General features: G+C 36.4%; 2 protein-coding genes across 2 annotated transcripts in view; one reads left to right on the top strand and one right to left on the bottom strand.

Annotated features, from left to right (window-relative positions):
- The first annotated feature begins 959 nt into the window (after positions 1-959).
- On the top strand, positions 960-14,615 carry LOC143349557 (uncharacterized). The gene is made up of 4 exons (XM_076780908.1): positions 960-1,256; positions 3,558-3,654; positions 10,754-10,932; positions 12,589-14,615. The coding sequence occupies exons 1-4, from the start codon at positions 975-977 to the stop codon at positions 14,332-14,334; spliced, it is 2,304 nt and encodes a 767-aa protein (XP_076637023.1). The 5' UTR covers positions 960-974; the 3' UTR covers positions 14,335-14,615.
- The window catches only part of Mgl (low-density lipoprotein receptor-related protein megalin), a 68,857-nt gene continuing 59,094 nt past the window's right edge, over positions 14,596-24,358 (bottom strand). Inside the window, exons 15-22 of the mRNA XM_076780907.1 lie at positions 21,657-22,174; positions 19,317-19,554; positions 18,989-19,243; positions 18,416-18,922; positions 17,630-18,006; positions 16,895-17,502; positions 16,719-16,818; positions 14,596-16,566 (exon numbers count right to left, since the gene is read on the bottom strand). Of these exons, the coding sequence (XP_076637022.1) occupies positions 16,300-16,566; positions 16,719-16,818; positions 16,895-17,502; positions 17,630-18,006; positions 18,416-18,922; positions 18,989-19,243; positions 19,317-19,554; positions 21,657-22,174 (2,870 nt within the window). The 3' untranslated portion in view covers positions 14,596-16,299. The remainder of the gene's footprint in view (positions 16,567-16,718; positions 16,819-16,894; positions 17,503-17,629; positions 18,007-18,415; positions 18,923-18,988; positions 19,244-19,316; positions 19,555-21,656; positions 22,175-24,358) is intronic.

Below are 24,358 nucleotides of genomic sequence, written 5' to 3'. Positions count from 1 at the left end.
ACCGTGTTTTTCTTTCTCGAGGTCAATAATAGGAAAATGAAGGTTTCTCGACTATGGGACCCTTGTTGATTAAAATAAGGTATAATTGAACATGCAAGGAATAACAAACACATTCTAGTTTGTTATTAATTTCTGGTTCAAGTAACTCGAAAAACGCGGAGGCTACTTGAAATTCTTTCAAACGACCGTGTTTTTCGTTCTCGAGGTCAATGATAGGAAAATGAAGGTTTCTCGACTATGGGACCCTTGTTGATTAAAATAAGGTATAATTGAACATGTGAGGAATAACAAAAACATTCTAGTTTGTTATTATTTTCTGGTTCAAGTAACTCGAAAAACGCGGAGGCTACTTCAAATTCTTTCAAACGACCGTGTTTTTCTTTCTCGAGGTCAATAATAGGAAAATGAAGGTTTCTCGACTATGGGACCCTTGTTGATTAAAATAAGGTATAATTGAACATGCGAGGAATAACAAAAACATTCTAGTTTGTTATTATTTTCTGGTTCAAGTAACTCGAAAAAACGCGGAAGCTACTTGAAATTCTTTCAAACGACCGTGTTTTTCGTTCTCGAGGTCGATGATGGGAAAATGAAGGTTTCTCGACTATGGGGCCCTCGTTGATTAAAATAAGGTATAATTGAACATGTGAGGAATAACAAAAACATTCTAGTTTGTTATTATTTTCTGGTTCAAGTAACTCGAAAAACGCGGAAGCTACTTGAAATTCTTTCAAACGACCGTGTTTTTCGTTCTCGAGGTCGATGATGGGAAAATGAAGGTTTCTCGACTATGGGACCCTCGTTGATTAAAATAAGGTATAATTGAATATGTGAGGAATAACAAAAATATTCTAGTTTGTTATTATTTTCTGGTCCAAGTAACTCGAAAATCGCGGAAGCTACTTGAAATTCTTTCAAACGACCGTGTTTTTCGTTGTTGAGGTCGTGCAAGGTGTGAGGTTTCGTGGATTGAGATGCTGGTCAGGTGGATCTTTAAAGGTAATCGTAGCTCTCTTCGGACTCCTTTGATGCGTGGGGATAACTGGAGCTACCAGTTAAGTGAAGTGTATCGGCATCGGTACGAAGTAGTACACTGTTTCTTTCCGGAGTGTGTGGATCGGAGGTGTTCGCAGAGGGACTGCCACGGGAAACAGCCACACGGAGCAGAGAAATATATATCCTTCGAAGACTACGCACGGAGGAAACTACTCTCGAGCGATTCGTCGATCGACACGTTAAATATGAAAGTTTATCTGGTAAGTGTCTTTTACTCCGTTTACCACTGCTGCCTTGCCCTTCGAAATAATTTGAAACATTTTTCTAAAAAGAGAAAAAACGATACTCGGTGAAAATATCTGTATAGAAATTTAATCAATGTTGTTATTTAATTATGATTTTTAGATACATGGATAACTTTGCCGCGAAATTGGACAAATTATTAGTGTTTTGTCAGTCGGTAATGTCGAATCTTTCAAATAGAGGACCTTTTTTAAACAAATATTTCAAGATTGCTCTGTTTCGTGATTCAAAGTTAAATGGAGTGTTTAATTATTGCATTCTTTTTGTTATTTGTACAGTTAAATAGAAATGTGCATGAGTAATAAAAATAATTTTTAATACACGACTGTTTATCCTACGAAATAATTAAGTAGGAATTATTTTTATAAAAAAAGAATAACAATGCCCAGTAGAAATATTTATATAGAAATTTAATCAATGTTGTTATTTAATTATGATTTTTAGATACATGGATAACTTTGCCGCGAAATTGGACAAATTATTAGTATTTTGTCAGTCGGTAATGTCGAATCTTTCAAATAGAGGACCTTTTTTGAACAAATATTTCAACATTGCTCTGTTTCGTGATTCAAAGTTGAATAGAATGTTTAATTATTGCATTCTTTTTGTTATTGTACAGTTAAATAGAAGTGTGCATGAGTAATAAAAATAATTTTTAATACACGACTGTTTGTCCTTCGAAATAATTAAGTAGGAATTATTTTTTTAAAAAAAGAATAACGATGTAGAAATATTTATATAGAAATTTAATCAATGTTGTTATTTAATTATGATTTTTAGATACATTGATAACTTTACCGCGAAATTGGACAAATTATTAGTATTTTGTCAGTCGGTAATGTCGAATTTTTCAAATAGAGGACCTTTTTTAAACAAATATTTCAAGATTGCTCTCTTTCGTGATTCAAAGTTAAATGGAATGTTTAATTATTGCGTTCTTTTTGTTATTGTACAGTTAAATAGAAATGTGCATGAGTAATAAAAATAATTTTTATGACTGTTTGCCCCTCAAAATATTTAAGTAGGAATATTTTTCTAAAAAGAAAATAACAACACACAGTAGATCTAAATTAATAAATAATAAATTAATAAATCGATCGATTATTGATTAATAAATAAATCAAACAATTATTGATTAGTAAATACATAAATAAATTATTGATAAATAAATAAATAATTCATTAGTAAATTATTAAATGAATTTCTATATATCTGTATAGAAATTTAATCAATGTTGTTATTTAATTATTATTTTTAGATACATGAATAACTTTACCGCGAAATTTAACAAATTATTAGTATTTTGTCAGTCGGTAATGTCGAATTTTTCATATAGAGGTCCTTTTTTAATCAAATATTTCAAGACTGCTCTGTTTCATGATTTAAAGTTAAATAGATTATTTAAATATTCCTTTATTTCTCGTATTATACAATTAAATAGAAATATGCAGGACAAATAAAAATAATTTTTAATAGACGACTGTTTGTCCTTCGAAATAATTAAGTAGGAATTATTTTTCTAAAGAGAGAATAACGATACCCAATAGAAATATTTATATAGAAATTTAATCAATGTTATTATTTAATTATGATTTTTAGATACATGAATAACTTTACCGCGAAATTTAACAAATTATTAGTATTTTGTCAGTCGGTAATGTCGAATTTTTCAAATAGAGGACCTTTTTTAAACAAATATTCCAACATTACTCGTGATTTAAAGTGAATATTCCAACATTACTCGTGATTTAAAGTGAATATTCCAACATTACTCGTGATTTAAACGGAATATTTAAATATTCCTTTATTTCTCTTAGTATACAATTAAATAGAAATATGCAGGACAAATAAAAATAATTTTTAATACACGACTGTTTGTCCTTCGAAATAATTAAGTAGGAATTATTTTTCTAAAAAAAGAATAACAATGCCCAGTAGAAATATTTATATAGAAATTTAATCAATGTTATTATTTAATTATGATTTTTAGATACATGGATAACTTTACCGCGAAATTTAACAAATTATTAGTATTTTGTCAGTCGGTAATGTCGAATTTTTCAAATAGAGGACCTTTTTTAAACTAATATTTCAACATTACTCATGATTTAAAGTGAATATTCCAACATTACTCGTGATTTAAAGTGAATATTCCAACATTACTCGTGATTTAAACAGAATATTTAAATATTCCTTTATTTCTCTTATTATACAGTTAAATAGAAATGTGCACGAGTAATAAAGATAATTTTTAATAGGTGACTGTACTTGTATGCATGACGACCATGACAGCGACATTGGAATCCGACTCTCATGGAAATAGGAGCAACGAAAAGGTAAACATAGAAAACTCCACTGGGGACAAATACAATACACGCCGTCCATTTATAAATCTTCTCAGCAGTTTCATTTTCCCACAGTGTTTAAGGAACGGGGTGTTGATCCAAGCATTTTTAATCCAAGTATCTCGAAACTTGCAACATTTTACAAATTCCTTTTAAAAAGAAAAATAAACATTTCCTATTAGAAAAGAATAAACATCTCCTATTAAAAGGGAATAAACATTTTTTCCAGAAATTTTCAGAGATTTTTTTAAGAAAAATCGACAGTGTAGGGGGCCTAAATTTTTCGACAAAATTAAACAATCTCAAATCGTTCTAAAAAAATTAAAAATCCTACTCAATTTCAGGAAAAAAATTCTTTACCGAAAATATAATATGAGGTCTGAAATGGTCCCCGAAAATGGAAATCTTAGAAACATCATAACTCCTGAACGGATTGGAGGATTTTAATGTTTCAAGCGGCAAACAACGCGTATTTTGGTGTAGAATATGTAGAAATTCTAACAATAATGAAAAAGTTGTTCCTTGACCCTCTAAAATGAGAAAAATCACATAAAAATGGTCCACTTTTCAAACGGTCATAACTCCTACAATAGAGAATATATTTCAATGAAACTTTTTTCTGAAGTAGAGCTTATGAGTACCTACAGAAAAGTATTAGACAATTTTTTTGTAGGACGTCAAACAAATTTATTAAAAATGAAAAAGAAATTTTTAAGAAAAATCGACAGTGTAGGGGGCCTAAATTTTTCAACAAAATTAAAAAATCTCAAATTGTTCTAAAAAAATTACTTTTTGCAGCAGGGGTCAATTACAGTCTTTTTTTGTGAATAGACATACCCTCGAAATTCTACCCATTTTCTAAAAAAAAATTCGAAAAAGTGAAATTTTTCAATAAAATTAAAAAATCTCTAATCATTTTGGAAAAATTATTTTCGATTGCAAGGATCAATTACAATCATTTTCGGTCAATTAACATACCCTCGAAATCCTAACCATTTTCGAGAAAAAAATTCCTCACCGAAAATATAATTTCAGGCCAGAAAGGCTTCCCATAAATTTCATGTGAATCTTTAAAACACCATAACTTCTGAACGGATTGGACGATTGTAATGTTTAAAAACCAAACGACGTGTATTTTAGTGTAGTATATGTAGAAATTCAAATAATAATGAAGAAGTTGTTCCTCGACCCTCTAAAATGAGAAAAACCACATAAAAATGGTCCACTTTTCAAACGGTCATAACTCCTACAATAGAGAATATATTTCAATGAAACTTTTTTCTGAAGTAGAGCTTATGGGTACCTACAGAAAAGTATTAGACAACTTTTCTGTAGGACCCAAACAAATTTATGAAAAATGATAAACAAATTTTTAAGAAAAATCGACAGTGTAGGCCTAAATTTTTCGACGAAATTAAAAAATTTTAAATCGTTTTGGAAAAATTATTTTTTGCCGCAGCAGTCAATTACAATCATTTTCGGTAAATTGATATACCCCCGAAATTCTACGCAATTTCGAGAAAAAAATTAGAGAATGTGTGAAATTTTTCAACAAAATTAAAACATCTCTAATCGTTTTGGAAAAATTTGTTTTCTATGGAAACGGTCAATTTCAGTCGTTTGCTCGTTTCTGTAGATCGATTTGCGGAGATACTGTAGGCTGTACCAAGTGGGCGAGGCCGATCGTCTGACCCAATTCGTTGCAAGTAGAAAACAGATCACGAGGAATCTGTAGAAACGAGTCTGTTGGTTCTAGCCGGACGAACGAGAGTAGGAAATCGGTTGATTTTGGTAAAAGTTCAGCACCAGTGAAACTCCATCGTCGTAGACGTTCTTTTACATCCGTAAATCTTCACTTCATCCAGGAAACGCTTATTTTCTACGAAGTTTCACTGAAATTTCGATTCCAGATTAAATTAAAATAAAACAATAGACGAAAGGGCCCCCCAAGATCATAAACATACGCGCATTCTAATTGGCAATCAGTAGCATTCGTTAATGAACTTGCTAATATTCCAAGCGTGTAGAATAATTGTTGCTTGAATAATTCTCGTATCTTGGCTCGTTAATAATTATTAGCCCAAATTATTCCCAATGTTTTGGAAAAGATTCTGTAAAGAAAAATAAGTTTCCGTAAATTTTTTTTGTTTATACACGGAATCGAATGAAAATTGTAAAAATGTCGTTTGTTGGGAGAATCGATTAAATATTAAATAATAGACAGGCACTTTGCGTCCAGAAAATGTTGTCCTAATTGCAGTCGGTATCAATCGGAATGGATGAAAATAACGTGACAGACAAGTCGAGATGAGAGAAAGGTGGACGGGTGGACGAGTTTACGGTTCCCGCGCTTGTCTCCCTTTCTCCAGCGCCATTCGTCCGACGAAGAAAGGAGAAACGGGAAAAGATGCTCGCCACATTCCTGCAGTCGCAAAAGAAAAACCAGTGAGAGTCGTACCCGAGTTCAAAGTCACATTAAAAGCAAACCCAGCCTCGTTCGCGGCCAGCAGAGTTTCGATTCGGCCGTTCCTTCCTACCAGACGCCTGAAACTCTAGCTTCATAGCTAACGTTCATTTATTTTCCTCATCTTTGGTAATCAACACTTTGCAGGACATCAAATGTAGAACCTCTAGTTTCATAGCAAAGGTTCATTTATTTTCCTCATCTTTGGTAATCAAGACTTTGCAGAATATCTAGTTTCATAGCAAAGGTTTATTTATTTTCCTCATCTTTGGTAATCAACACTTTGCAGGACATCTTGTTTCATAGCACAAGGTCACTTATTTTCCTCATCTTTGGTAGGCAAAACTTTGCAGGACATCTAATGCAGAACCTTCCTATCACGTTTCCATTGGAACAACCTTCCTCTTTGTCCAGTAAAATCAATTTTTAAAGTTCAGAGTTAGGTATAATAGCATATCATAGCAAAAGTTCATTTATTTTCCTCATCTTTGGTAATCAACACTTTGCAGGACATCTAGTTTCATAGCAAGAGTTCATTTGTTTTCCTCATCTTTGGTAGGCAACACTTTGCAGGACATCTAATGCAGAACCTTCCTATCTCATTTTCATTGGAACAACCTTCTTCTTTGTCTAATAAAATCAATCTTCAAAGTTCAGAGTTAGGTATAATAGCATATCATAGCAAAAGTTCATTTATTTTCCTCATCTTTGGTAATCAACACTTTGCAGGACATCTTGTTTCATAGCACAAGGTCACTTATTTTCCTCATCTTTGGTAGGCAAAACTTTGCAGGACATCTAATGCAGAACCTTCCTATCACGTTTCCATTGGAACAACCTTCCTCTTTGTCTAGTAAAATCAATTTTTAAAGTTCAGAGTTAGGTATAATAGCATGTCATAGCAAAAGTTCATTTATTTTCCTCATCTTTGGTAATCAACACTTTGCAGGACATCTTGTTTCATAGCACAAGGTCACTTATTTTCCTCATCTTTGGTAGGCAAAACTTTGCAGGACATCTAATGCAGAACCTTCCTATCACGTTTCCATTGGAACAACCTTCCTCTTTGTCTAGTAAAATCAATTTTTAAAGTTCAGAGTTAGGTATAATAGCACATCATAGCAAAAGTGCATTTATTTTCCTCATCTTTGGTAATCAACACTTTGCAGGACATCTAGTTTCATAGCAAGAGTTCATTTGTTTTCCTCATCTTTGGTAGGCAAAACTTTGCAGGACATCTAATGCAGGAACTTCCTACCACGTTTTCATTGGAACAACCTTCTTCTTTGTCTAGTAAAATCAATTCTCAAAGTTCAGAGTTAGGTATAATAGCATATCATAGCAAAAGTTCATTTATATTCCTCATCTTTGGTAGTCAACACTTTGCAGAACATCTAGTTTCATAGCAAAAGTTCATTTATTTTCCTCATCTTTGGTAATCAACACTTTGCAGGATATCTAATGTAGAACCTTCCTATCATATTTCCATTGGAACAACCTTCCTCTTTGTCTAGTAAAATTAATTTTTAAAGTTTAGAATTAGGTATAATAGTATATCATAGCAAAAGTTCATTTATTTTCCTCGTCACTGGCAAGCAACATTAATGAAGAACCTTTCTATAACATTTTCATTGGAACAACCTTCTTCTTTGTCTAGTAAAATCAATTTTCAAAGTCCAGAGTTAGGTACAACTTTTCCAACAAATAGTTAAATCAGGATTTAAGACTCAGGATTTAACTGTTTGGTGGAAAAGTTGCACCTAACTCTGTAATTTGAAAATTGATTTTACTAGACAAGGAAGAAGGTTGTTCCAATGAAAACGTGATAGGAAGGTTCTGCATTAGATGTCCTGCAAAGTGTTGCCTACCAAAGATGAGGAAAATAAATGACCTTGTGCTATGAAACAAGATGTCCTGCAAAGTGTTGATTACCAAAGATGAGGAAAATAAATGAACCTTTGCTATGAAACTAGAGGTTCTACATTAGATGTCCTGCAAAGTGTTGATTACCAAAGATGAGGAAAATAAATGAACTTTTGCTATGATATGCTATTATACCTAACTCTGAACTTTAAAAATTGATTTTACTAGAAAATGAAGAATGTTGTTCCAATGAAAATGAGATAGGAAGGTTCTGCATTAGATGTCCTGAAAAGTGTTAATTGATATTAACACTTGCTAAATATTTAAATCGAGATTTAAAATTCAGGATTTAAATATTTAAATCTTGATATAAGACTCCAAATAGTGCATTTTTGTGGTTTCAATTGAAATTTTAAATTTTTAGAAAGCCTTGTCCAAGCCAAGACTAGAAGAGGCGTCGTTTATGATCGAGTTTCAGAAACATTATGAATTAGAATGTTTTATCGAATATGGAACGGAGGCTATATTTAACTGTATTCTACAGCTTCTCTTTGCAACTCTGAAATTGCTCGGAAACCTGATCGTAACTGGTGAAACTTGCCGGTTCAATTCTGGTAGCTCTTTAATCTTTCTCTCCCCAAAAGGGCCATCCACCGACAACGAGTTGATTATTTTCACTCGTTCTTGGCTATTTCGAATTTATACCCGTTTCTCTTCTGTTCCTCCAGTTATTCTAAAATCCGTACACCAGTCTTATCGCAACAAACGAGACAACAGAGTTAAACAAGATTAATTATTATATTATAGTAAGAGCATTTATACAGGGTACTCAGCCACCACTGGGAAAAATTTTAATGGGAGATTCTGGAGGCCAAAATAAGATGATAATCAAGAATATCAATTTCTTGAATGACGCTTCGTTAAAAAGTTATTAAAAAATTAAATTCAAAAATTTCAAATCGTTCTGGAAAAATTATTTTTAGTTGCGGGGGTCAATTACAATCATTTTTGGTGAATAGATATACACTCGGAATCCTACCCACTTTCTAAAAAAAAATTCGAGAAGGTGAAATTTTTCGACAAAATTAAAAGATCTCAAATCGTTCTGGAAAAATTACTTTTTGCTGCAGGGGTCAATTACAATTATTTTCGGTCAATTGACATACCCCCGAAATTCTACGCAATTTCGAGAAAAAAATTCAAGAAGGTGTGAAATTTTTCGACAAAATTAAAAAGTCTCAAATCGTTCTAAAAAAATTATTTTTTGCTGCAGGGATCAATTACAATCATTTTTTCTGAATAGACATACCCTCGAAATTCTACCCATTTTCTTAAAAAAAATAAGAAAAAGTGAAATTTTTCAACAAAATTAAAAAATCTCTAATCGTTTTGGAAAAATTATTTTCGATTGCAAGGATCAATTACAATCATTTTCGGTCAATTAACATACCCCCGAAATCCTACTCAATTTCGAGAAAAAAATTTTTTACCGAAAATATAATTTGAGGTCTGAAATGATCTTCAAAAATGCAAATCTTTGAAACATCATGACTCCTGAACGGATTGGAGGATTTTAATGTTTCGAACGGCAAACAACGCGTATTTTGGTATAGAATATGTAGAAATTCCAAAAATATTTGAAAAGTTGCAACTTAACCCCATGAAGTGAGAAAAACTCCATAAAAATGGGCCAATTTTCAAACAGCCATAACTCCCATAATAGTGAATATATTTCAATGAAACTTTTTTCTAAAGTAGAGCTCATGGGCACCTACAAAAAAGTATTAGAAAACTTTTTTGTAGGGCGCCAAACAAATTTATGAAAAATGAAAAACAAATTTGTAAGAAAAATCGACAGTGTAGGGGGCCTAAATTTTTCGACGAAATTAAAAAATTTCAAATCGTTCAGGAAAAATTATTTTCGGTTGCAGGAGTCAATTACAATCATTTCTGGTTAATAGACATACCCTCGAAATCCTAACTATTTTCGAGAAAAAAATTCCTCACCGAAAATATAATTTCAGGCCAGAAAGGTTTTCCATTTTCATGTGAATCTTTAAAACATCATAACTTCTGTACGGATTGGACGATTGTAATGTTTAAAAAAGCAAGCGACGTGTATTTTAGTGTAGAATATGTAGAAATTCTAACAATAATGAAAAAGTTGTTCCTTGACCCTCTAAAATGAGAAAAACCACATAAAAATGGTCCACTTTTCAAACGGTCATAACTCCTACAATAGTGAATATATTTCAATGAAACTTTTTTCTGAAGTAGAGCTTATGGGTACCTACAGAAAAGTATTAGACAACTTTTCTGTAGGACGTCAAACGAAATTACTAAAAATCAAGAACGAATTTTTAAGAAAAATCGACAGTTGTAGGGGGCCTAAATTTTTCGACGAAATTAAAAAATTGCAAATCGTTCAGGAAAAATTATTTTAGGTTGCGGGGGTCAATTACAATCATTTTTGGTGAATGGACATACCCCCGAAATCCTGCTCATTTTCGAGAAAAAAATTCAGTACTGGCGGAGCTTTAAACGTTAATAATTTTTTAACGAAGCTTCGATCAACAAATTGGTATTCTTGATTTTCGTCTTATTTTGGCTTCTAAAATCTCCCATTAACACCCTGTATATTATTATAAGCATTTATTGCTCATAGTACTTAAAGAATACTAATTACCTAATAAATATTTATTAGTTAACATTTTCTGCACTACCCTTAATTTTTCTTAGTTTTCCATAAAACACGTTTGTTTATAGGTACTTCCGGAACGACAGAAATATGAACAAAACAGAACTCGAACGAAACAAGAGACGAAAAGCGTTCAAGATCGTCAGTCGGCTGTTGGAATCTTCCAACAAGAAATCGTCAAATATTCCGAGACCTACGCTCCCAGCCAACCAGAGGACGAAATTTCGAAACTCGTTAACGATACCGAAAATAATTATAAAACAGTCAGTACCTATTCTAATATTCTTTCCAATCCATAATTTCAACAAATTTCGACTCGCTCGATCTTAAATTACACATATAGACCGAATCTAATTTAAAATTTAAAACTCGTTGGTTCGTAATAGTTTCTTTAAATTAATTCCAATTTAATTCTCTTCCATTCAATGAAAATTAATTAAACGCTTTTAAAGATCCGCTCTTAATCGATGGCTTCAAACACGAGCTACGAATAATGGTGATTTCCTCGCTTTCCCTTCCTCGTTACTGGGAAAGTGTTTCACTTTCAACCGGTCCTCGAATAATCGTACTGAAACATACAGCAAACATAAACGACGGTACAGAATAATGATTAACTATTTAAAAATTATAATTTATTATAACGAAGACGTTTTTCCTAATAATTGGTTGCATCAGAAATTCATACGACGCGAATTCTTAAGCGTTTTCAATCCAAGATGACCTTTCTCAACGCTTTCACTTGATCGAACGCAACAGGAACGCACAGGGGATTATTACGATGAGTTAGGCACGCTGTGACACTTCTGGTTTCGTTTAATAAACATTCTCTTTCCTTAAGAGAAGCTGGAAATCATTTTAGCGTTTTAAAATCGACCGTAGCAAGGAAACTTTTTGTCTTTACGAACCTAAAACAAAGTAAAACTATACAGGGTGTTAGGCCATCCCTGGGAAAAATTTTAATGGAAGATTCTAAGAGTAAAAATAAGACAAAAATCAAGAATACCAATTTGTTGATTGAAGCTTCGTTGAAAAGTTATTAACGTTTAAAGTTGCGCCTGTAGATAGGCAACCTGCGCATAGCTGCGTGCGCGCGATAGTGACGTATCGACAGCCATATTGTTTCGCGAGTGAGAGCCGCTATCGCGCGTGCGCAGCTGTTCCCAAGTTGCCTATCTACAGGCGGAACTTTAAACTTTAATAACTGTTTAACGAAGCCCTAATCAACAAATTGCTATTCTTGATTTTCGTCTTATTTTGGCCCCTAGAATCTAACATTAAAATTTTTCCCTGTATACCAAATTGTGATATAGAGAGTAGCTGTTTGAAACCGTGAGATTACCAATCGGATGGAAGATTCGAGAAAAATGACTTCAAACATTTAAAACAAGCTCTTAGCGCCTTTTATTTTAAAACGCAATGCAGTGGTTACAAGAGAGTCAAACAAAAGCGATGAGCGCGTGAGATCTTATTGATCACCATTTCCAGCGGGCATTGAGAGTTCAGAAAATGCCCAAATTATACGCTATTTAAAGACACATAATACTCTTGCAATTGTATTAATTGCAGTGGTTTATGAGCTTGAGCCTTCTATTAATTGAAGTGAGCGAATTACGTGAAAATAAGAACCATGAGCGTTGAGACAAACAAAACTTCTGAGAGTCACACACAGTTAAAACAAGGCTGCGCTAATGGCCGCCACGAGGTTTCGACCGCGTTACGGAAAAATCGATGCGTGCGCATGTCAATCATGCGCAAATGCCCAAAATCGGTTTTGACGCATCGCGCAGTGGACGCGGTTAGCGCGCCCGACAGGTGCTGCTAAGCAGACTCGTGGCGGCCAAGAGACGAACTAATTCTTGAACAAATAGCAATTCAATAAAAAATTAATAAAATCGTTTGATAATTTCTCTTTATTTCAGAATGAAACCTACAGGGATTTCCAACCCCGGCTTTCCAAGCAAATAGTCCAGCCGTACCTCGTGTCCTCGGAAACCAAACAAACTCAAGAAAACACCATAAACGGGTCTGCTAATGGCGTTCCAAGGTCATCCAGAACTTCTGAAGGCACTGAAAACTTGACCAGTACCGTTATCACGGTGGAAAAAGTTCCTTTTCAACAAACGGCTCTCAAATATTCACCTTCCCAACAAAATAACTTCAATTTAAGCCAACTTTTCTCTGAAGAGCTAGTAGATTTCGGTCAACGACTGCGTTCTCCTATCCCAAAGCCCAGAACTAGGTCCACGCCTAGGAAAACAACCAGCAGACCCTCAATTTTCAACAACATTAACCCAGAAAACCCGAAAAATTCATCCTCTTTTCAACAAGACTTGCAAAAGACTTGGAAACTCAAGGAAAACCAAGACAATGCCAGTCATACGATCGTCCCAGCTACTTCTGCGGACACTATTTCATCTACCACAGTCCCCGCCTTGTCCCTAGGTAAATTTTCAGGCCCGATAGTGGTCCCAGATTTGCCTCGACAGGGTCTAACATCGAAACCTAGCTTCTTAACAGCGTCCCAGGTCGTGTTACGCCCCCTCCAGGTCGGCGTGGCGCTGATGAACGCCGGGGAAGACCTCAACTCCGTCCAGGACTCGCCAGAGGCAATTTTACCAGAGGAAGAAGCTCGATCGGATCTCCAAAACGACCAGTCCTCGCTGCACACCGAGTCCCTGGCACTGAAATCTGGCCAACAGTCGGTGGAGATACAAAAGTCGGTGGAGATTTTTCATACGGCGCCCGTGCACGAGATCCACTATCCGCTGGAGTTCGTACCCCCACCCAGAAAGCCACAAGACAAGAAACTGAACCAACCGACCAACGAGAATCTCCCTGTAAATATTCAAGAAAACGAAAATGAGAACGAGGTCGCTTTCCTGGACCTTGCAGAGGGTCGCCAGGTCTCCAAGTACCCCAGGGAGCCGCCCAGGGTCCTGGAGGAGGTCAGGCTAGTCCCCCAGGTCATAGAGAAGCAGATAACCATACCCCATCCGTTTCCAGTGCACGTGGACCGCGTGGTAGAAAAGCAAATTCGAATTCCATACCCTGTCCATGTGGAGAAGAAGGTGCCCTTTGCTGTCCAGAGGTTCGTCCTTCCATTTCCCGTCCATTTTCGAATCCCCCCTTCACTGGAGAAGTCTCACCTTCTGGAAAATGGCAAGTTATTCAAGTCAGTTGGAATTCCTGTCTACAATGACGCCAATTTACAGCAAATTTTCAGACACCAAAGCTTCCAGACGATGCCTGGACCATCGTACGGATCCCTGATGGACGACCAGGGCTCCTTTAACTCCACGCAGTACTATGGTCTGGGCTACGCTGGAATCTCCAGGCAACCGTTGTTGTTGCATTCGATACCGAACAAGTTCGGGACCCAATACTCCCAGCTGCTTTATTCCCCGGTGATTGGCCATTCTGCGGTCTATGGAAGGCCAACGCCGGAGAAGGAGAACGTCATAGGCCCACGGAAAATGGTCCAAGCCTCGCCGGTGATTCACTCCAAGTCTTTGCAATATGCGTCCGATGGTCAGATGAGAAGAACCAGGCAGGAGACTGGGGCCAACGCTGGTACCTTTAGACAATCAAAAATGGAGTACGGATTCAAACCACCTATGGTTCCTTCGGTTCAGTACGATGAACAAACTGCCACCAAAGTAGAGTAGCGCAGAGGTTTTGATATGGTTTCGGTCCAATCTTATGGAATAAATGATGTTCCACGCACCTTCGTCTTTAGAAGCTATTCTAAAGAGATTAGTATCGCAGATGGAAGAATTCTTCGTCTTGGAGATCTGTTGCGCAGGTGCAAAGAAACCACGGATTCGAAAGTTCAGCATTTATTCTTGGACGGTACGGTACCTGTTTTAATGTTCGAACAATATATTAACAATTGTGATCTCGTCGGGTCAATAAAAAAATACAGAAAATACTGATACAGATAAAATAATATTAATCTGGAGCCCCGCCCAGGACGAAGTCGTTCCCGATTACGCGCCATTTTTATTCATCGCGCGTTCTCGTACATATACATAGATAGATCTGTTTATTTATATAACTTTATGTATAAATCTGTTAGAGGACAGGTAGTGACAATCTTCTATCCTTCGTCGATCCGTAAACCTATATACAACGTAAAAAAAAACGAAATCGTACGGTGAGAAACTCGATTAACTAATCGTTGGTTAATTTTTAAATATTTTTCGCGTTTAAATTCATTTCTTTCAAGCCCATTTGGATAGTCGCATCACCAATTTTGATCAAACTCAAATCTGTTAATTAATTTTACTTACAACTCTCAGAACCCAAACGTTCCAATTACAATTTATTCGATTGAAATGTAATCAAGATTCTACCGTAGCAAATAAATCTCTGTTCAAGAGCATTCTACTCTGTGGTTTCTTCAAAATAGGTCATCACCAATTTACTTTCCACGAAAGACTGTACACTGACCTGTTCCCTCCGCATAATCTAGAAAAATGTACAATGTAACAACAGTTTGCTTGCTGGAGCAAACTTTGATAGAGAAAAACTTGTTTCGTGAGGCCCAAACCCTTAAATTACAGCCTTCCAACAAACTTTTTTCTATCTGCCTCGAGTAATTCTCAAGAATGTGGAATGTTTTTGTTTCTTTATGGTACATGGACAACGTGAAAATAATATTCTGCGATAAATCGTATTTACAAGACTTACAAATCGCACCTAAGATGACACAAATTCATTAATTGCACTTTCATCCCACTCGAAACACAATTATTCATCCACCTAACGTTTCTATCCTTCTTTCTCGACAATTTTAGTAATTTTTCTGCGCGCGGAGCATGGCAATTGTGGGCCACAGTGAGACACAAGTGCAACGAATGCATCTCTAGAAAGAAGTAGCGTAGTCAGATACACTTACTGTGTGCACTTCGTGTTAACTAATTCGCAGGAAATTATACATTAACAATTTCCATTGCAAGAACTTTTACAAACACCTAAGTAAATGCAAAATACATGCTTTCATAGTGTTTTACAAACAATACTGTTCATACTGAACGGTTTTTCCATATCTTTCTTATAAAATTTAATTTTTTTTACCTCTATTTTAAAATGTTTTTTCTATAAAATTAGAATTTGCAGAAATGGAAGCAGAGTTGGATGAAATTGTAATCTAATTACATTTCCAATGATTACATACGTGTAATTAACGACAAATTTCACTGTAATTCGAACTGTAAATCTTCGATTCATGTAGAAACTAATTATAGTGCGATTAGCGTCCAACTGCACTATAATCATAAACTATAAACCACTAGTTAGCCTAAAAACTATCAAATTACACTGTAATCACCGTCCAATAGCCCCATAATCGTCATAAAAGCTTTAAAACCTAATTCTAGTGTAATCCACATAACATTATCCCTGATAAATCTAATCAGACTACATTTTTCACAACTCTGAATATAAAAGACAAGTACCAATAACTTTTTTTCTAATTGATCAGTACGTTGGCACAAGGCACTATGTAGTTAGGTGTAACTAGGGAATTGTTATGATCAGACCAAGGTTTTCCTTCTTCTACATTTTCTTCTCTCTGGTCGTGTCACCTCGACATTCTAACTACGATCACTGCACAAAAGAGTTCAAACTGTCTAACACTCAGACTTGTCTTCCTCGACCAGCTGCTGGGTATCCTTTCCCGAGTCGACGGCCGTTGGGTCGAGTTCTTTCCTCTTCAGGTGCAACTGCGGCGGCTCTTTGTGCTGGACGCTCGATGGTTTCATTTCAGCTGGAAGCTCGTACATGCTGCTGGTCCCGTTAGTAGCTGTTTCCGTGTTCACAGCGTCATACATCGGATTACTGAAATCCCTGTTCTTGTTACTCACGTCTCCAAGGTTGTACTCCACGTCCAAAGGTTCCTATTCAACAAACAATTCAATTCAATACTTCTTTCCCAAAGAAACATTACAAAACTATCCTACGAAGTAATTAAAACGAGAGTCTTTTGCATTTCTTCAAAGCTAACTTCTTGTTTATCCAGAGAATCATAGAGTAAACAATATTAGCGTACCATTCTTTCGTGAGCAGGTGCTCCAAACTCGACGTTGCTGCCCTGTCTGAAAGACACGCTTTGAGCACCAGTTAAACTGCCAAGACCTCCAGGCTTTCCACTGCAAACAACATTTTAAAACTGTTAATCAACTTCTGCGAGTAAAGAATAGGCGTTATCACAACTGGGATACTCACAACGGTCGCTTCTTTAGCACCATGATGACAGCAGCAGCTCCAAGGAGGACCAGAACAGAGATTACTATGGGAATAACTATAGCTGCCGTGGCATTCCCAGACCTGGTGGCCATTAAACCAGTTTCGCAATGTTCTCCATGGAAGTAAGCTGGACAAGAACACAGTAATTTGTTTCCATCCTCAGTTTCCTGGCACAGACCCCCGTTTCTGCAAGGACAAATCCTAGGTGCAGGCAAAGGTCTTTCGTTTGTAGCGTCACAGTGTCTCTCGTTCGACAAAGGAGAGGTTCTCTGCTGAAGCGGCCCGATGGTATCTGAACAGAGACATCGATTTCCTCCAGGAATAGGCACGCAGAGATGCGTACACTGGTCATCGTGGCAAACATTCCGCAGAGTGGTGTTGTATCGCAGCTGATGGTAGACTCTGACCCCTCCAGGGGTAGGAATATTTTTTACGATACTTTGGGGAACGCCTCTGCCAAATTTGTCTTGGCGGATCAGCTCACCAGTATGTCTGGTCGTCCAGTAGAGACTACTTTCGAAAACGTCCAGCGATACTGGGTGCTTCAGGCTATCGCCTTTCAAAACTACCTTGCGGTTCGAACCATCCTACGGAAGTGAATTGATGGTATTAATATTGGGAAGTAGGAGTTTCATGTGGAAGGTGAAATTGTATGAATTGTAGAAGAGGTGGAGAAGGTTTTTAATTCTAAGTTTGGTTTCTTGGTTTAGTTACCTGTTCAATAGATTCGATGGTGTTAAGTTTACTATCAGCCCAATAAACGACATGATTCATCGAATAATCTATAGCAAGTGCAATGGGTTGTTCAATTCGTTCTGTGACCAGTTGTTTCCTCTTATCGCCATCCATCCAAGCAATTTCAATTTTAGGCTGACTGCCAACATCTGTCCAAATGGCTCTGCCAAGCTCCGGGTCCAAAACAATAGAAGTTGGAATCTCCAAACCTGTCGTCACCAAACTTCTAAGGTACCTTCCATCAGCTTTTGAAACCATCACTCGACCCAACGGTGTTCTTCCTGATGAATCGATTTCGGTCCAGTAAAGATTCCCTGAGATCCAGTCCACTGCTAAACTCGTGGGAGTTGCTGCGCCTGTGAAAGAACCATTATTATATCAAAACTATTAAATTCCCTTCTTATAGTCTCTGGGCCATCAAATTAGAACCATTTGTCATTAAAAATTTACCAAATACAGAGGTTGACCATTCAATTCTTCTAATTTGAGATGTTTATTCTCTTTCAACTCTCTATCGTCAACATCACACATCACACTCTATCAGTACCAACATATTAATAGTGCAACGTTACAGTTATGAAACCAAAATCCTTGCGTGCAATCCTAATTTGATGGTCAGAGACTTTATTGCAAATTAAGTTCTTGGAAAGTATTATCCGCAGCGAAAACCTTCTTCATCCATCGTTACAATATAGAAGGATCCTTTCAACTTGACGGATAAAAACAAACACTCCTGTCTTTCAAGGAAGTTAAGGATAAACTTACTCTTAATGTTGAGATCTTGCGCGTATCCAATCTTGACCTGTCCACCTCTAGCATTTAACATGTACGACCTCTTGATGGAGTGATCATGGCTATCGATCCAAAACACGTACTCAGCCCTGGGATCGAAATCGACAGCCTGAACTCTTTTCTCGTTTGCTACGACTTCCAGCTCATCCTTCTTCTGGAGATCGTACGCTCTGATCTCTGGCCCATTCGCGAACAGAATCATGGCTTCGCCGTCCTGAACTTTGCAGACTCCACTGCGGTTGTCAGAGAGTTCGAAACCTTTTCTACATGAACAGGAATAGGTTCCATTTAGGTTTGTGCACAGTTGGGAACATTGGTGTTGCCCGGTGGAGCATTCGTTTATGTCTTCGCAGTGCTTTCTATTGTCGGATGAGATTATGTAACCGGGATAGCAGGCACAGATGTAACCTCCATCAGTGATATTGTGACAATAGTGCGAACAGCCGCCTTTGTTGCTGTCCAAACATGGCTTGTTATGATCTGCGAGAAATTGAATTTGCTCAGAAACATATTCGTAACATAACATCTAACAGAATGAATACTCACGACATCCAAGTTCGTCAGAGGAGTCTCCGCAGTCGTCAGCAAAGTCGCACAACTTGGATCTTTCGATGCACTTCTTATTAGCGCAAGTATACTCAAGTATAGGATCGCAAAGTCGAACCCTGGACGCACACATAGTAATATTGTTTTCATCTGATCCATCGCCACAATTATCCACTCCATCGCATAACTGATATTTGGCAATGCACTTGTGATTCGCACAATGGAACCTCCTTGTCGTGTCGCATTTGAACTTGGCTAGAGGAACATTCCATCAAAGTTAGAAGTTTATCGTTCTATTTTATTTGGAATGTAAGAAGGGCAATCTTACCACACATGGCTGGATTTTCATCAGAACCGTCGCCACAATCGTCGCTTCCATCACAAATGTCCATCAGGTATACGCAAAGATTGTTATCGCACTGGAACCTAGACTGTGGACAGTACCTTCCGCCTGGATATTTTGGTTGACATCCAATCTCATCGCTCATGTCTCTACAGTCTCGTGTTCCATCACAACGTAGGTAGGATGCTATACAGTGACCACTTGCACATTGGAACGTATAGTTCTGCAATCAATCAACATTTATACTTTGAGAAAGCCCAACAGTCACGGATACAAGATCTAGATGAAAAGTTTATATCTCTGCAAACAGTCTTTGGATGAAATCCAAATTCTAAGAATATTCGAACAGTTGTTCTCGTTGAGAATAGTCGTGTTCCGTAAATTATAAAATACAATGTAAAGCAGCATGCGCAGTAGACGAGTGCGCATACAGCTCGGGGACTGAGTGCGTGAGTGGGAGACCGGGGAATCCCCGAGCGACGCGCACATTCGAAAAGACTTAGTAGAAGAAACGTGATACAAGAAGTTACTTCGGAGAGTCGTTAAAATGTAAAGCATTTATGAATATCAATATAAATATAATATTTGAACAACAGAGAACATTGATTTAATTATCCACGAATCTTAACAGTTCCTTAACCACATCAAGTGAGAAAAACACCATAAAAATGGTCCAAGTTTCAAACGACCATATCTCCTACAATAGTCAATGAATTTTATTGAAATTTAGTATGGAAGTAGAGCTCATGGATGCCTACAAAAAAGTATTAAAAAACATTTCCGTACAGCGTCAAACAAATATTTTAGTAGAGAATATGTAGAACTTGTAACAATATTGAAAAAGTTGTTCCTCGATACTGTAATGTTAGAAAAACCCCATAAAACTGATTCAATTTTCAAACAGCCATAACTCCTACAACAGTGAATATATTTCAATGAAACTTTTTTCTGAAGCGGAGTCCATCGGTACCTAGAAAAAAGTATTAAACAACTTTTCTGTACAGCGTCAAACAAATTTAGTAAAAATGAAAAACGAATTTTTAAGAAAAATCGACAGGGGGTAGGTGCCTACATTTTTCAGAGAAATTTAAAGTTTCCAATCATTCTGAATAAATTATTTTTTGACGCAGGGGTCAATTATAATCATTTTTGGTGAATAGAAATAATGGCTGTTAGAAATAAAGTGCCATTTAGCGTACTATTATTGTACCGTGTGTCTTTTGTCTGTAACGAAGCCTCGTGCTCATTAAATGTGTGTTACTCAGAGGATGTTGTGGTTTGCTCATCTGAACCCCCAAATTTCCACAGGTTATGGGCCCAGAACACTTTCACTACCCTCTGTGGGAATTTGGGGGTTCAAATGAGCAAAATTCGACTTCCTCTCAGTAACACACACTTAATGAGCACGAGGCTTCGTTACAGACAAAGGACACACAGTACAATAGTAGTAAGTCAGAAGAACTCTAGGTGACACAGAAACAAATGGCGCTTTATTTCTAACAGAGGCCAATTACAATCATTTTTGGTGAATAGAAATAATGGCTGTTAGAAATAAAGCGCCATTTAGCGTACTACTATTGTACCGAGTGTCTTTTGTCTGTAACGAAGCCTCGTGCTCATTAAATGTGTGTTACTCAGAGGAAGTTGAGGTTTGCTCATCTGAACCCCCAAATTTCCACAGTGTTATGGGCCCAGAACACTTTCACTACCCTCTGTGGGAATTTGGGGGTTCAAATGAGCAAAACTCGACTTCCTCTCAGTAACACACTCTTAATGAGCACGAGGCTTCGTTACAGACAAAAGACACACAGTACAATAGTAGTAAGTCAGAAGAACTCTAGGTGGCCCTGAAACAAGTGGCGCTTTATATCTAACAGAGCCCAATTACAATCATTTTTGGTGAATAGACATACCCACAAAATCCTACGCTCTTTTGAGAAAAACATTCTTTACAGAAATGTTTCTGTCTCACTTCCTCTTGTGTTAATTTCTGTAATCTGTTGGTAATGTCTCCAGTGACATGAAAATGATAATGTGGCTCTAGAGGTCCAAAAAGTGGCCCGAAAAGATACATTGAATGTAAGGTCTACTCGTATACCTTGTCTGTGATTCTATTCCTCGTTTTTATCACTTGATATGTAGGTATAGTCCAATTATTGCCTCAGTCCAGAATACGCCGGATAATCGGAATTTAACTGTACTACTGTAAGTGAATTTCTCACGACGCTAAAGTGAAATTAGTTTACTTGATACAAAGTACTCCATTCTACCCAACCCGGTAGAGTTAAAGTTCGTGGTATTATACAATTAAAAATAGTATGATACCTTGCACACGAACTTCTGACACCCAATCTCGTCGCTGTTGTCCCCACAGTCGTCTTCATTGTCACACCTCCATCTGGAGGCAATGCATTTTCCATTGTCACAGCGGAACTCGGACTCCGAGCACTCTCTATAACGGTCCTTGCACATGGCCTCTGCTTCGTCGCTGCCGTCGCCGCAGTCATCAGCAAAATCGCAGAGCCACTGCTTGGGCACGCACCTGTTGTTCGCACATTTGAAGTCCATTTTAGGGTCGCACTTGGGGCAATTCTCGGGCCGTTCGTCGGACCCATCGCGACAGTCGTCCTTCCCGTCGCAAAACAGCCATTTGGGGATACAACGGTAATTCGCGTGACCTGGACATCGTTCCCAGCCGATGGTGCAATTCCTCTGGCGACACATGTATGCTGGTTCGTCGCTGTCGTCGCCACAATCGTTGTCCGAATCACACATCCAGACTTTCTGGATGCATCTACCGTTTTTACAGGTGAACTCTGTGTCTGGATCGCATGGTCTATTATCTGGGAGAAAATATGGATCAATTAGAAGGTAAATCCGTCATTCATAGAACGTACAAACGTTGCAATCAGATAAATTAAGCCTGATGAGTTAGTTTATTCGCTGACTCTGAGCAGCCTCTAAGTTTTCTAGCGGCGTTCAGAGGAGCTCATTACACTTATAAAGCAGCCAAAAATAATCGACACGTATTTTTTTTTAGCTGCGGTAACTCGAGTTTAAGGGGTGAAACCACCCCTTGAAGTTTTGGCTCGAGACGGCTATCTCGAAAACGGAAAGACATACGAAAAAATTGTTAATGGGCGAGGTTAATGGTTTCTCATGTACAATAACATGGTGTTAAAAAATTTAACAAAATACAATTTGTTTATAACAAAAAAAAATTTATTAACTTAATTTTTCATTTTATTGAAATTTTCATAATGACAAAAAATGACGAGCATTTTATTTCAAATCCATTGGTATGTAATATTTTTAAATTGCCTCCTACAGTTGTGCAGATTTTGATGATTTACATCTTGCGCGCACATCCACTATGGTAGCAGCCGTTCTAACTTTGATTTTAATGAAGCATTGTAGGCTTGCACTAAAATATACAGTAATAATAATAATTTTTCCAGAACGTTTTGAAATATTTCTTTTTCGCTGAAAAATTTAGACACCTACCCCTCGTCGATTTTTCTTAAAAATTCGTTTTTGATTTTTAGTAACTTTGATTGACATCCTACAGAAAAGTTGTTTAATACTTTTTTGTAGGTACCTATGGTCTCTAATTCAAAAAAAAGTTTCATTGAAATATATTCACTATTGTAGGAGTTATGACCGTTTGAAAAGTAGACCATTTTTATGGGGGTTTTCTAACATTACGGGGTCAAGGAACAACTTTTCGAATATTTTTATAATTGCTACATATTCTACAGTAAAATACGCTGTGTTTGGCTTTTTGAACATTAAAATCGTCCAATCCATTCAGAAGTTATGGTGTTTTAAAGATTCGCGTGAAATTTACAGGAAGCATTTCTGGCCTGAAATTATACCTTCAGTAAGGAATTTTTTTCTCGAAAATTGACCAAAAATGATTATAATTGATCCCTGCAATCAAAAATAATTTTTTTAGAACGATTTGAAATTTTTTAATTTTGTCGAAAAATGTTACATCTCGAATTTTTTTCTCGTAACTGGGTAGGATTTGGGGGTATATCTATTCATCAAAAATGATTATAATCCACCCCCGCAACCGAAAATAATTTTTTTAGAACGTTTTGAAATATTTTTTTTTCGCTGAAAAATTTACGCACCTACACCCTCGTCGATTTTCCTTAAAAATTAGTTTTTCATTTTTAGTAATTTTGTTTGATGCCCTACGGAAAAGTTGTCTAATACTTTTTTGTAGGTGCCCATGGGCTCTACTTCAGAAAAAAATTTCAATACGATATCTTTACTATTGTAGGAGTTATGGTCGTTTAAAAATTGGTCCACTTTTATGGGGTTTTTCACATTTTACGGGATCAAGGAGCAACTTTTCCAATATTTTTAGAATTCCTACATATTTTACAGTAAAATACGCGTTGATTGCTTTTTTAAACATTAAAATCCTTCAATCCGTTCAGAAGATATGACGTTTTAAAGATATACATGAAATTTCAGGGAAGCATTTCTGGCCTCACATTAGATTTTCGGTAAAGAATTTTTTTCTTGAAAGTGCGTAGGATTTCGGGGTATGTCTATTCACCAAAAATGCTTGTAATTGACCTCTGTAATTACATATAATTTTTTTAAAACGATTTGAAATTTTTTAATTTCATCTAAAAATTTCATTACCTACTCGATTTTTTTTCTCGAAAGTGGGTAGGATTTCAGGGGTATGTGTATCCACCAAAAATGATTGTAATTGTCTCCCGCAACCGAAAATAATTTTTCCAGAACGTTTTGAAATATTTTTTTTCCCCTGAAAAATTTAGGCAGCTACCCCTCGACGATTTTTCTTAAAAATTCGTTTTTAATTTTTAATAATTTTGTTTGATACCCTACACAGAAATTGTCTAATACTTTTTTGTAGGTGCCCATGGGCTCTACTTCAGAAAAAAATTACAATACGATATCTTTACTATTGTAGGAGTTATGGCCGTTTAAATATTGGTCCACATTTATGGCGTTTTTCACATTTTACGGGATTAAAGCGCAACTTT

This window comes from Colletes latitarsis, chromosome 13, assembly GCF_051014445.1.
Source record: "Colletes latitarsis isolate SP2378_abdomen chromosome 13, iyColLati1, whole genome shotgun sequence".
In the NCBI taxonomy this organism is placed as follows: Eukaryota; Metazoa; Arthropoda; class Insecta; order Hymenoptera; family Colletidae; genus Colletes; species Colletes latitarsis.
The sequence above is the reverse complement of the archived record's forward strand: the minus strand, read 5'-3'. Positions and strand labels throughout refer to the sequence as shown.